Source organism: Talpa europaea (genome assembly GCF_964194135.1).
Source record: "Talpa europaea genome assembly, chromosome: 6".
Classification (NCBI taxonomy): Eukaryota; Metazoa; Chordata; class Mammalia; order Eulipotyphla; family Talpidae; genus Talpa; species Talpa europaea.
In genome coordinates, this window is record NC_140072.1 from 128,627,947 (window position 1) to 128,642,055 (window position 14,109).

The 14,109-nt window shown below is 45.6% G+C and overlaps 1 protein-coding gene across 3 annotated transcripts in view; it reads right to left on the bottom strand.

Moving 5' to 3' along the window:
• ABCC4 (ATP binding cassette subfamily C member 4 (PEL blood group)) overlaps positions 1-14,109 on the bottom strand; it is a gene marked incomplete at both ends in the record, with an annotated part of 194,785 nt that overhangs the window by 5,440 nt on the left and 175,236 nt on the right. For all 3 annotated transcript variants that reach the window (XM_084235702.1, XM_084235701.1, XM_084235700.1), the window contains 3 exons: positions 1,818-1,952; positions 10,708-10,813; positions 11,867-12,039. In XM_084235702.1, the coding sequence (XP_084091828.1) occupies positions 1,818-1,952; positions 10,708-10,813; positions 11,867-12,039 (414 nt within the window). The remainder of the gene's footprint in view (positions 1-1,817; positions 1,953-10,707; positions 10,814-11,866; positions 12,040-14,109) is intronic.

Consider the following 14,109-nt stretch of genomic DNA (forward strand, 5'->3'; position numbering starts at 1 on the left):
AACTGGCAGAACACTGGTTATAGGTAGAGGGTCTTAGTTTCTTAAGGGTCTTAGTTTCTTCATCTGTAAAATGAGGGCGCGGGGTATCTGATGTGATCTGGTGCTATTTAAACTCAACGCCCTGATAATATATAATGCTCATGCATTTTTTTACATGGAGACTTTGACGAGTAGGTGGGGACACATCTCTTTGATGTGAATTGCCTGAGGTCAAACAATGAAAGGGTTTGCGAGATTCCTGGCTGTTCTGTGACTAGATTAGACAGGGAATCCCAAATGATTGATTGGGTCTTATGAGGGAAACTTTGACTGGAGACACCCTAGCAGATGAAAGCACCTGGTACATTTCGGGCAGAAAAAGAAGTTGTGCTTCCTCACTCATGTGTAGTGTTCTGAAGGGTTTAGCACACAGGCTTCACCAGTTTTAAGCCCAGGTTGGAATTCAACTCTAGCCACTACTTGGCTAGCTGTGCGATCCCGAGCAATTTCCTTCCTTCTTAAAGTCTCGGCCTCTTAAACAGGCCAATGGTAAGAGACAGGACAGGGTCTGGCACCTGGGGTCAAAGCACCTGCTCCTCCCTCATCTCTGCTCAGCCAACAAGCCGAGAACCCCGCTCACCCCAACTCTGAGTCCGTACCATGGATGACTGGCGCGTGCAGGTCACAGGTCTAAAACTGTGCACACGCACACACACACACCTATTGCCTGAACCATCCTGAGGATTCCAAGAAACACCGATGGAGGAGAACAAGGCGTGTTTTAGCTAAATCTTTCATACAAGACTGTTAGACACTGGACATGTTTCCTACACTGCTGTCTTTAATAGATGCTTTAAATGCTGCATAGTGACTTGTCGCTATTTTCAGTGAGAATCAGGGAAATTCAGCAAAGTCTGCAGAAGGAAAAAACACACCCATCGTGACAATGCCCACAGATAAATGGTTTTGATGGGGAGGGGGCAGACGCGTTCCTCTCTTCTTCCCTCCATCCTTCCACTAAGCAAATTTTCACCTTGTTCCAAAAGAGCTAGAGGCGGCTGCATGACATGGTCAAGACTCTTCTTAACGCAAACCTGAGTCAAGCCAGCTATGGAAGATGCTCCTGGGCGCTGACGTGGAGAAAGAGCACGAAAGCTACTAACTCACCAAATGCCCGAGCCTCTGCCAACAGGCTCTGTGACCTTCTTTCAGAATATCGCATTAAGGGGTTGTAAATTCTAGATTGTGTCTTGATGACCATTTCACCTACTAGAAGGGAGAGGGAGCAAAAAAGAGGGCGGGGGATTGTGAGACAAGAGGGTAACTGGCCCTAACTCTAAAAAAGAAAGGGCTAGGGGGAAATCTGGGGAGAAAGTGACAGTGTGTGCAGGAAGAAAACAAGCCACGTGCACCTTGGTCTGGTAGATCGTTCTAGACTCCATGAGTGACACGCCCCCTTCCCCCCCTGCAAACTCTCAGGTGGCCCAGATGTACCTCACTCCCGTTTGCATCTGCAACATGCAGGCCTGCCAAACAGGAGTGCTCTGAGCTGCATGAGGACCTGAACCCGGGGCCCCAGGTGTGGAAAGTGTGTCACCCTCTCTGCCCGTGGCACACCTGTTTGCACACCTGTGCGGGCACACGTCCCACCCCTTCTGCTGATTCTAGCAGAACTGCCTTCGATCTGGGACGTGTGGTTAAGCGCCGGTCCCGAAGTTGTCTCTGGAGGCTTGTAATTGAAAAGGGTCCAGGGTGCTTGTTACTACCCTCCGGTGCCAGACCGTGAGGGGTGCGCAGTAGAGACCAGTGTTAATTACAGCCCCTGCCGGCGCACTCACCTGTTTTGCTGTTTCAAGGAGGGCGGCCGCTTCGGCCTTGCCCAGCTGTTGCACCATCTTGTAAAATAGGCTCTCTTGATTTTGCAGCAAAATATATGGCTCATCATATTCTTTCAGTCTTCCTGAATCCAAAACCTGTTAATCAGCAGAATGAAACCCATTAGCACACAATGTTTTGCAGGAACATATTATAACTCAGACAATATTTCGGAAAGGGGTGGGAGAGGGAGAATAGTGAGGATCTATTTGGGTGGCAAGGCCTGGCTGGTGTTTAAATGGTTTGATTACCCTGTTTGACTAGGCAGACAAAGACCTATCCCGACCTTTTATTATTATAATGTTATAGGGAAGGAAGAAAATGAAAGTTTTAGACTATTATTACGGGGACTCAGCAGTCCTTCGGCATTTTATATTCCGCCAGAGGCATTTTGGACTGTGATCATTAGTTAGTGCTTTTAGCTCTCAGCCTCTGAGCTTTGAGGGCGACTTATGCATACATTTAGATCCAGATAAATTTAAGATTTACTTATTTATTTATACAAGCACTGGGTACAGTCAGAAGCGCGGAGGGTGAGAGAATTCACCAGAGCCAGAGCAGGGAGCAGAACAGGCCAAAGGACTGAAGTACACTGCTGAGGGGAGCAGTGGGTACGGCAGGAGAGGTCTGCGCGCCATGTGGGACCCTCACTGGTGGCTGGGGAATGAACCGGTGCTGCAGAGGCTGCAGGCAGATTTGCAGCCCAGCACTCAAACGCTGCACCACCAGGGAAGCCCGATCCAGATCCTTTCCTGTCTCACCTGCTGCTCCCCTCAGCAGTATATTTCGTCAGTCTGACTGTTCTGTTCCCCACTCTGTCTCTGGTGAATCCTCTCACCTCCCACACCTCTGGCCTGTACCCCAGCTCTTGTATGCATAAATAAATAAATCTTAAAAAAAAAGAATGTGAGCTCGAAATTCCAGAGATGGTAGGATGCTTGGGGCAGCCATATGGGAGTGGCCGAGGATCAGAGTATGTTTTCAAGACCATCTTCCCTCGCTCCCTCTTTCTCTTTCCTTAGCTGCCTCCCTTTTAGCCATTTCACTGCTCATTAATACTGGCAATGGGGAGGCAGAGGGAAAATCTGAAACAACTGGCCCAAATGACGTGCCCAGGAAACCAGTCCCGATGTTTAGTTGTACTCAGATCTTCAGTGAGGTCATATTTAGAGCCAATTTATTTTAAGAGAATAGGCTGAGACTCTAAGCGGGACACAGGTTGTTTTTCCACATTGGGGGTATTGCAGTCAATTCAGCTCCTTGGTATTTATTCAGAAACATTTATTCAGTCTCATAAAGGGTATTTTCTCCTGTTAATCTTTTGTTTACGACTGTGAATTGCTGTTCAGGGCAGCTTTCTCAAAAGAGTTCAAGAATAATTGAATCTGTCAGATCGACATAATAATTAAAATGTCCTATAATTTGGCATGCCAATTTGGATGTCCTGAATGTGTAATTTTACTTAAGCATAGCGTTATACAGCACAGTCAACTCTCCTGACAGTAAAAAAGAAGAAAAAGTGCACTTTTAAAGTACAGGTCTCCCTTATGCTAAAGACTAAGTAAATAAGTGAATCAAATTACTTCTTACAATAAAAAACTTTATATCTGCAAAAAACAACAAGTAAACCTTTAAAAGTCACCACTTCAGAGTTGGGAAAAGGTGGGTTCTTTGACTATAGAGACGTCACATAATTTTAATAGAAAGTGTTATTAACCTCTTGTTCTTGTCCAACTTTCTGTTTTTTTTTTTTTTAAAGATTTATTTATTTATTCATACAAGCACTGGGTTCAGTCAGAAGCGCGGGAGGATGAGAGAATTCACCAGAGCCAGAGCGGAGAGCAGAACAGGCAGACTGACAAAATACACCGCTGAGGGGAGCAGTGGGCAGCAGGAGAGGTCTGTGCGCCATGTGGGACCCTCGCCCGGTGGCCAGGGATCGAACCGGCGCTGCTGAGGCTGCAGGCAGCTTCGCAGCCCAGCGCTCAACCACTGCGCCACCAGGGGAGGCCCCCAACTTTCTGGTTTATTCAAACGTGAGTGAACAGTAAATCTTTCTATTTTCTCGTTATTATCAGAAAACACAAATGCCAGAGACAAATAATTCTCAGAACTGACTGATATCTAAAAAGGCAGAGCCAGAACGAAAGGAACGCTCTCAAAAAAGCAATAGGATCAGAACATAAATGGCAGAAATATCACCTTGTCAAATATTCTGAGCCTTGAAAGCATTAGCAATTTATTGGGCTGTGTGTTATATATATACTTTTTTTAAAGATTTATTTATTTATTTATACAAGCACTGGGCACAGTCAGAAGCATGGGAGGGTGAGAGAATTCACCAGAGCCAGAGCGGGGAGCAGAGCAGGCAGAAGGACCGAAGGACACTGCTGAGGGGAGCAGCGGGCGGCAGGAGAGGTCTGCGCGCCATGAGGGACCCTCCTCTGGTGGCCAGGGAGCAGCCGGGGATCGAACCGGCACTGCAGAGGCTGCGGGCGGCTTCGCAACCCAGCGCTCAACCGCTGCGCCACCGGGGAGGCCCCTGTGTGTTATATTTTTTAAGGGGAGTTCTCAACTTGGGGGAGGGGGTGTGACGGAGCTGGAAAAATTGTTACAATGCTTTATATCATTAGAATTTAAATTTTGAGCCTCCCCCGTGGCGCAGCGGTTGAGCGCTGGGTTGCGAAGCTGCCCACAGCCTCTGCAGCGCCGGTTCGATCCCGGCTGCTCCCCGGCCACCGGAGGAGGGTCCCACATGGTGCGCAGACCTCTCCTGCCGCCCGCTGCTCCCCTCAGCAGTGTACTTCGGTCCTTCTGCCTGCTCTGCTCCCCGCTCTGGTGAATTCTCTCACCCTCCTGCGCTTCTGACTGTACCCAGTGCTTGTATAAATAAATAAATAAATCTTTAAAAAAAAATTAAATTTTAACTTCTGTAAGGTAACACTTTAAAAATGTGAAATACAACACGCCTCTTTCATACTCTTTTGATATGCATTAAAACAAAATATAGGATCTTAAATGAACTTCACTATTACAGCCCCAAATGAAGTCACAAGGCTCGAGAGACGGCAGTAAGGTCACCCCATAATTAAAACAGCAGTCCTTAGAATTTGAAAAAGGAAAATAAAAGTAGCTGTGGTTTGAGCATTCATGGTGTCATATGCTTTGCAGTCATCATCGTTAATTCTCAAGATGTAGTAGACAAACAGGGTGTGAAATTTCCTTCTTTCCGTCCATCCATCCACCCACCCACTCATCCATTCATCCAGCGCTGAATACCCATCACCAGCACTCTCTTGCGGCAAAGAGAGATCCCAAGTTGAGCAAAACATAGTCTCTCAAGAAGCTCAGAGGCAGGGGTGAGGACTGGGGTGCAGAGAGGCGCAATAACCTGGCTTAGATTGCATAATCAGGAGGTGCTAGAGCTGGGATTCAAACCCAGGTCTGAGCCTGCATTCTTTCCTCCCAGGTGAGTTTTCAGAAAAGAGCTTTTAGTTTACAAGCAGGAATAAAATAAGGGACATGAGAAATGGAACATTCTGTTTTCTAAGATACCTTTCCATGTGGATAACACATTAACTGCGCAAGAAAATGTCTGTAAACATAAACATTTTCCCTGTCCACTTTCCATTCTAATTTTATTATACTCAGGGCTCAAATTACTTACTCTGTGCCTGGTATCTACTCCCAGAAAAAGAAAAAACCCGACTCTATTCAACTTTTGGGATTAATAAAGAACAAGCGGCACATGGCCAAAACACATTTGAGGGAAATTAAACTCTAATTCCTGAATGTATTCAGCAAATGTTTATTGCATACTTAGCTGCATTCATTTACGCTAGATGCTGTGGGAGAGATGGAGATATGCAAGTCACAGCCCTTGACTTCAGAGAGCCAATCTGAGAGATAAGAGCGAAGAAAACACTCGTGTCTATAATGCAAGAAAGCAAGCCCGACGAGGAGGAGGTGAGCAGAAGAGATGGCCTCTGGCCAGACGTGCGAAGATGAGCTTCAAGGAGAGAGCAGTCCACAGAGCCTTGAAGAACAGACAGACTCGGACGGACAGGAACGGGGCCAGGGTGAAGGGACAGCGGTCCCTTCCAGGGACAGCTGGAAGCGAGCCCGTCAGCGCCTCCAGGGCTGGGTTTTGTGGTTGCCCTTATTATGTTTGCCTCTCCGGGCCTGGCGTGGGGCAGGAGAAGGGGCAGGCATCAGGGCATGCTAGCTGAGAGTTACATCCAAAGGAAACTAAATTCAGGGCATGACTGGAAAGTGCCCGGTGGTGTCGTCTGGTAAGGCTGTAGGTGAGGCCAAGGTGGGGACGAGCAGAGGTGGCTCTGGGAAACAGCTAAGGCACACTTAGAGGGACTAGAGGGCCAGGGAGAGTGGCTTGGCGGCCTGCGGGCCCAGGCTGAGGGAGGCCTGAAACTGCGTGTCAAATAGCGGAAAAGAGCAAGAGGAACTGTGAGAGGGGTGAGAGGAACCGAGAGGAACCGAGAGGAACGCCAAATGTTGCAGAAGCTGAACTGGAAAGAAAGTCAGTCAGGAAAACAATCTTACCCGCTTAGCCTTTACACGTACTGGTTTGATCACAGATTCTAGGTTTCCAAGAATAAACAAACAACAAACAAGTCCAAATTTCCTTTTTGTATAGAAAAATGGGGAGAATTAATTTTGGACGATGGCTTTAATATCTGCAAGAGATGCCTCCCGGAATCTCCCGTTCTGCATCCACCTTCCCCAAAGTTAAGCTGTGCGTTAAGCACACGTTTGAATCAGTGTGACACCGTCCGGTGGCCCCAGGATCCCTTCAGACGTGTCTATGCAAATCACTGCCACTCGCTAGTGGGTTAAGGAAAAATACATTAGACTGGGTGAGTCAGTCAGTTACATAAGCCAACGAAGAGGTGTGAGCCGGGCTGTGGCTCTGCAGATAGGCCAGGTAGCTGTCCTAGATATGAAAATGACATGGACCCATTGCAAAATTAACTTAATCCATTTTAATTGGCAGGACGCTGTTGGTGATCGTGGGGTGGCTGTGGGGAGAGGTGAAGGGCAGGACAGGGTGGAGGAGACGCCAGGCTTGGAACTGGTTTCCATAGGGTGACGGCAACAGGGGGAGACCCCACTGCGTGACAGGCCATGGGGAGGGACAGCTCTGAGTTTCCAACTTCGGCCTCTGGCTGCCAAGGGCGCTCAGTGGATTACCCCATCTTGGAGGTTGGTTCCCCCTTGGTAAAATGGGTGTGTCTGATTTTCTCTGTGGCAAGACACCATGGCACGACTCCATGCGGGTATGCCTTTTGGTATTACTCAAAACCCTTCCTCCCCAGGGAAGGAGAAGCATTGCTCACACGATCACCAGTGGCTTCTCCCGAAGTTCCAGCTGCTGCACGTGAGCCCCACTCTAGGGAACTACTCCCAGGGCTGTGCGTCTCCTGCCTGCACATCAGATACTTGTCCCTCTGAAAACTTCAATCGACTCTTTTGGCCTATTTTTGAAGGCACATTTCTCTTGGGAAGCCTTCTGGTTGTGACCAGGTTGAGCTTATTAAAGCAAAATTCCAAGAAGGTAAAAAATGGCATTTAAATGCAACTCCATAGTTAGCGTGGCGGTGTTTCTGTCCCTTTCCAGGTGGATTGATTACAACGGTTTCTAGTTTTGATGAGAAATCTCTATACGAAGGGGTCTGAGAGTTTAGGGAAGAAAGCGAAAATTAGAAAACCACCCCGACGGCCTGCAAACACAAGTGGTGAAACCATCCCATCTTTTTGGGCCTGGTTTGGGTGTTCCATTATCCATGCCCAAGGAATTCTCACACTGCTGGTCGGGAAACGTAGCACAGGCCCAGCGATATTGTTGGAGCCTGCAGTTTCACACGCTTCTCTTGCTCATGCCACTGGGGCAATCACTCCCGGGGGGTTATAAAGACCAGTGCGTGCAGGGATTGGAGGAAAAGAGCTGTGCGATTGGCTGAAAACAGGTCACGAGTGACTAGCTAATTCCAAAAACTACAGGGAAGAAGCTGCCTTTAACACAGAGATAGTGGTGAGTATTAGGAGAAAGAGGATTTCTAATTTGTCTGTCTTGCTCCACTGTTGTGTGGCAGCTGAGCAAATGAAGAAGATTAAATTAGCTGTCATTATGACTACATCATGTTTAATAAAGTTGAAATGGGGAGAACATCTTTATAAGACAGAATTCTAAGCCTAACCCATTAATGGCGCTTAATGAACCAAAACTGGGTAAATCCCTTTGGAGAGCCAACACATAAACAAAGCTATTAATTAGGTCACAGTTGTTTCCCAACAAGTCTTTTGTTTGATTTACTTACAGTAAACAAAACCATATCCAGCCGTCTTTGTGCAGAAGTATTCACCAGTGCAACAAAATGTAATTATTACACCTTAAGCACTTGCAATTACACGACTTTATGATGACAACACTGTTGGTTATGCCCTTCATTAGCATCCGTCACTTCCCCAGCCACTCCCTGAGGCTGGCCGCCTGCCTCCAGGAGCATTAGGCTTTCAGCTGATTGACTTGTCTTTATGTCCTTAAAGCTCTCAAAAGAACAGAATGATCGCTTGCTTTCTGGGAAGGAAGTAAGAGTTTCTAAAGCAAGCAAGCAAAAATGTGCGTGTGTGTGTGTGCATGTGCGTGTATAGGTTTCAAAAGTGAAAGGTTTGACATAATGCAGAACTGAGGCTACCAGAGGGGAGAAGGAAGGTGGAGAGCAAAGGATCCAATGACTGGTGGAGGATTATGAGTGCTTTGGTGGTGGGTATGATGGGGTGACATAGATCTGAACAGCTGTGAACATCAGCCCCTAAATCATATTCAGTGTTGTAAACCAAAGTTACCTTAATAAACATACCTTAGGGAAAACAACAATGAAAGTCTGAGAAAGAACATTAATTATGATGTTTTGTCAAAATGAAAGCCAACCGGTAAAGAGAAGCTCCAGAATAAAATATATTTCGACCCGGGGGTGGATGAATCAGAGGAAAATGCCCTACCTCTAAGGCTAGGGGAGGTGTGCCTGGCACCTGTGGCATCACTGACTGTCACAGAATGCATCTCCATGAAGGGGAGGAACACTGCAGTGCAGCGAATGGACGCCATTTTCCCTGCTTCCCCTCAGATGCAATCATCTCGGACTACAGGTTTCAATATGCCATGAACCAGACTTCCCGAGCAGAGGAGCTACTGGGAACGAGGGGTGGAGCTGTTACATATGTTCCTATATAACATGGAAGGCAGGTGGGCAATCTATGTTCTCCAGCTTCGACTTGCACCCAGGGTCTTGGAGGAGAGACATGGAAGGAGACACAAGGAGGAGAGAGGAGAGACATGTGGGAAGTCTGCTCCTGATTCTTGCCAGAGACAATGGCAGTCATTATCTTAACTTAATATTTAATTATGAATTTCCTTCTTATGTCCTAGCTCACTAGAACCTGCCTTACCTCTTGTGGTTCCCCAGCAGAAGATACCTTAGATTTCTGGGAGGCTTCTGTACTTCAGTAGCCTCACTTCAGACCAAGACTGTCTGGCTGGGTGGGCATTTATCCATGAAAGAATAGGTAATTTTCAGGTGTATAAGGAGTAACTTTTCTTCTCTCTCTATGCACACTAATTCTATTAAAAACTTATCACACTGAGGGTATGCTTTCTTTGGCTTTGTGCATGGAGTTCAGGACCCCTTTTAGAGTGTACACCCCTTGGTCATGAGCTAATTTGATGACCTTGTGGCTGGGGAGCCCTCACTTGGAGGTCTCCCAACACGCCAGGTGGAGTGTGAAAACAGCTCCACAATGAAGTGTGAAGTCCATGGAGAAAGCAGGGTCAGCCATGGCAAAGAAAACATGCTGTCCGATGCTCCAAACCCACTTCTCCCTCAGTCTCCCATTGAGTTAGATGCTCTGGATCCACAATGCAGCACTGACTCCTCTCTTCTCTCATAATCCACATTCAATCCATCCCACGGTGGAGTTGGGTCTACCTTCCTGATTTACCCTAAACCCAACCACATCACCATCTCCACTGATGGCACCTTAGTCTGGGCCACCAACATCCTGCTCCTGCCAGGACCATCTCAGCAGTGGGGCTTGGCTTCACCCTCTACCTCTTATCAGCCTACAACCTCAAACCAGCCTCCTCGTGACCCCTCCCTCTCAAGTGTGAGCACCAGCTGTACTAGGACTTGTACTTGGAGGTCTGAGAACTGACATGCCGGGGCATCATCACTGAATCCCTGGATCTGGAGATGCGTGTTAGGGCCAGGTATCTGCTTCCGAAAATAATCACCCCAGTGTTTGCTTTCAGTGTCCCAATTCCTATCTGACAAATCTCCTATCTTCAATCCTTTCTGCTGCCACCCTCTCTGTGTTTCTCATAGACTCCTTAGGACAGCACAACTTGCTAATGTCCTGACAGCTGAGAAATGCCGCAAACTTACCCGACAATCTCCTGGCCATCTAAATGAAGGAGAATCTTTAGATTAAGGGAACCCAAACTGCTAAAACAATCACAACATAGTGAAAACTACTGCATTCTACCACCCTGTAGTATGAAAGCTTATCTTGGATTTAGAGTATTTTTGTGGTTGGCTTATTAAAGAAAAATGCAGTGCAAAGAAATTCTAACATAAAAATACGAAACTACCGGATATATTATTTACCAGCACATCCTGAACATGCAGTTAAGTTCTTGCAGTTAAGTACTGTCAGGAATGAGAGGAGGAATTAACTAAAAACCAACTTAATGGAGACTGTATCAAGTTTTACAAGGCAGGATAGGCCGAAAACTGAACCTAGTGGAAATGAGTGGAGTTCCACAGGCAAAGCACTCACCATTATCTTGTCACTGTCGATAATCGTGTTTAACCGGTGCGCGATGGTGAGCACAGTGCACTGGGCGAATTTCTCACGGATCTTCTTTTGTATTAACTCATCAGTCCTAGAATCCAAGAGATTGTGTTCGGTTCAGTAAAGACAGACTTGAGACATTTACAAAAATCATGATATTTTTATAATGTTTTGATAATCTAATTACTTTAAGACATGATTTTGTTCTTGGAAAACTACGTATAAAAAGTCACATAGAGGGCCTCCCTGGTGGTGCAGCGGTTGAGCGCTGGGTTGTGAAGCTGCCCGAAGCCTCTGCGGCGCCAGTTCAATCCCCAGCTGCTCCCCGGCCACCAGAGGAGGGTCCCACATGGCGCGCAGACCTCTCCTGCCGCCCGCTGCTCCCCTCAGCAGTGTACTTCGGTCCTTCAGCCTGCTCTGCTCCCTGCTCTGGCTCTGGTGAATTCTCTCCTCCTCCCACACTTCTGACTATACCCAGCGCTTGTATAAATAAATAAATCTTTAACAAAAATAAATAGATAAATAATTTTAAAGTCACATAGAAAACTACCATTTTTCATAAAGCAATGGAAAATATTCTTCCCTTCAAACTATTCGAAACCATCAAGAGTTGAATTTAGTAAGTTAACTCTTGTAGGCTACCAAATAATATCATTAACACCAGGCAAAAATAGAAAAACAGGCCCAAAATGGAGTCCTTCAAGCAAAAGCCCCATCCAGACTTAACACCTAATCTCAATGCAGCTTCAACCTCTTCCAAAAGTGTGACCCTAAACCACTCAATTGCATAAGAACCCCCTCACTTTCCCCAAGGGGAGGAGACATTATCAAATTAACCTTTTACTAATAACATTTAGCCCCCTCTTTCCAACTACAAATACCCTCCATTTTGTGGGACCCCTTGCAGCATCTAGATTGGGTGCTGCCCTGTTCATGGATTGTTCAATAAAGCCAGCTGGAGCTTTACACATTTGTGAATTTTGCTTTTTAACACACCAAATAACTTGTCTTGGTTTCTTCATCTGCATTCCATGACTACTGTTAGTAAGGGATAAATCTGGAGGCAAACAGCATTCTGCAACATTTCTCAGCAGCATAAAACATTTCCTATTAACCACATAACATTCAGATTTCATCTCCGTACCTTGGATCCACATTTGCTGTGGCTTCATCAATAATCAATATCCGATTTTTCCTGAGGATAGCCCGGGCGAGGCACACCAGCTGTCTCTGTCCCACACTGAAGTTCGATCCTGATTCTGCTAATTCAGTGTCCATTTTACCAGGAAGATCTTCAATAGCTTCTTTAAGCTGCACCTGTGGATGTGGAAAGAATGCCCCTTTCCTAAATTATTGCAGAAGCCGATAGGCCTCACACTAGACATTCGAGTTTGAGGTCCTTGGGGACATCAGTAACCTATGCACATAGTCACAGGACAGGGACAGTCACATCCAATTAATGTTCACGGAGAAAGATGGTAGAGTCCTCTCAGGGCAGAAATATTCTGACTTAAAAGCACAAACTTAATGGGAGTCAAGATACTTCTTTTGCTATTTGTTCGTGCTATGCCAATTTCAGTAAGAAATAAATAGGATGCTAAACAAAATTATTCTCAAGAACAAATAGGACAAAATTTAAAATGCCCCTTAATTTTTCATAACAGAGCCAAAAAGCAGACCAGAGATTGCCCAGGGGCCAAAGGGGTTAACTTAAGGCACTCGGGAACTCCTGGGGATGATTTAAATGTTCTAAAACTGGATTTTCGTGATGGTTGTACAAACTATAAATTTACCCAAATCACTGAATCATGCTTACAATGGGGGAGTTCCCTGGCCTGTAAATTATACCTTCATGAAGTTGATGGAAAGAAATCATCTTGGCATCTCCACCCCCATCCCTGTGGCAGGACATAACCAGAACCCCTCAAAAAGATTCGTTAGAAAGTCTTTCAAGAAAAAAAAAGGCAGCTACCTTTGCCAAATCTAAACAGAAAGTAGTTAGAAGAATCTTTACAGCTGAGGCAAGTTTCCCAAAGTACATTTTGCGTAGGAATTAGAACACTACAGGAAAAATTGAGAAAAAAAACAAAAACAAAAACAAAAACAAACAAAAACCCAAAACAAAATACCGTAGGAATTAGTCCCAAACAGTGGCCGTCAACCATGGCTGAACATTAGAACTGCCTGGAGAGGGACGGACTCAATCAGTTGGATCAGTTGGGGCTGGGACTCAAGCATTATTTAGAAGCTGTCCAGGAGACCCGCATGTACTCAGAGTTGAGAACCGCTGGTCCAAAACAAACAGACAGACCCACCATGTCAGTGAAAAGCAAATTATCAATAGCCAACGATCTAAAAAACAACAGCCACTGTTGGCAAGGATGAGGAGAAGCCTCTGGTCTCATTCGTTGCTGAAAGGGAATAAAATAATCTCCACACTGTCAAGAAAAATTACTGCAGGACGGATGGTTCTCTCAAGATAGAATCTTATTGGCACTTTACCATTTGGGAAGGTTTTAAAGGGAAAAAAACAAGACAGAGTCGCACCATGGCACACTGCACGTCCTAGAGGAGTAAACTTGGAGCTTGGCCCAAGTAGAATTCCATATTGCCAGACCAGTTGAGTACTTCGACCTCATCCATGTTTTCAAGTGAATGAAAACTCACAAAAAATGGGCCAACAGGGTATGTTATTCCTCCTAGATTATGGAGCTGGATGGTGTGTATATGAATCTATCTTCATCAAATTCTAAGTTAAAAGAAATTATTGGAGACTATCAGAAACTACAATGGGTAGGTGGTTGCTCAGTTCACTGAGTCTGTATTTCGGAGGTATTTTATTGGGCAAAACCCTAATTCAGGCTGTCGGTGAAAATGACAGAAGAACAAGAGGGTAAACAATTTGAATCAGAACCAAGAAAAAGACCTAAGAGGCAGCAGATGTGGTTATATGAGGACAACGAAGGACTTGGAAACAGTAGCTAACAGCACGTATTACTAGCACATTTCCAGAGTGAGCTCAATCTTTGGATGTTATGGAGGAGAGAATGCCTTTATATATACATAAGGTGTATACTTACTCAGGGATGCACTACAACTTCCAATGAAAATTTCTGTGACTTCCTTTCAAATGGTTTAGCATAATATAGATTGTAAGAGAGAGGAAGCAAATGTAGCAAGCTAGTCATGGCTACTGAATCTGCACAAAAGGTATATCTATTACACTATTTCTTCGACTTTCCTGTGATTTAAAAATTCTTTAAACATCAAAAATTTGGGGTCTTGGAGCCAGATAGCTTGGGCTTGAATCCTGCCTATCTCTGCCAATGGCACAGGTTCCTTGACTTGGTCTATCTTAGCTGCCAGACCTGTAAATAAGACTATAAT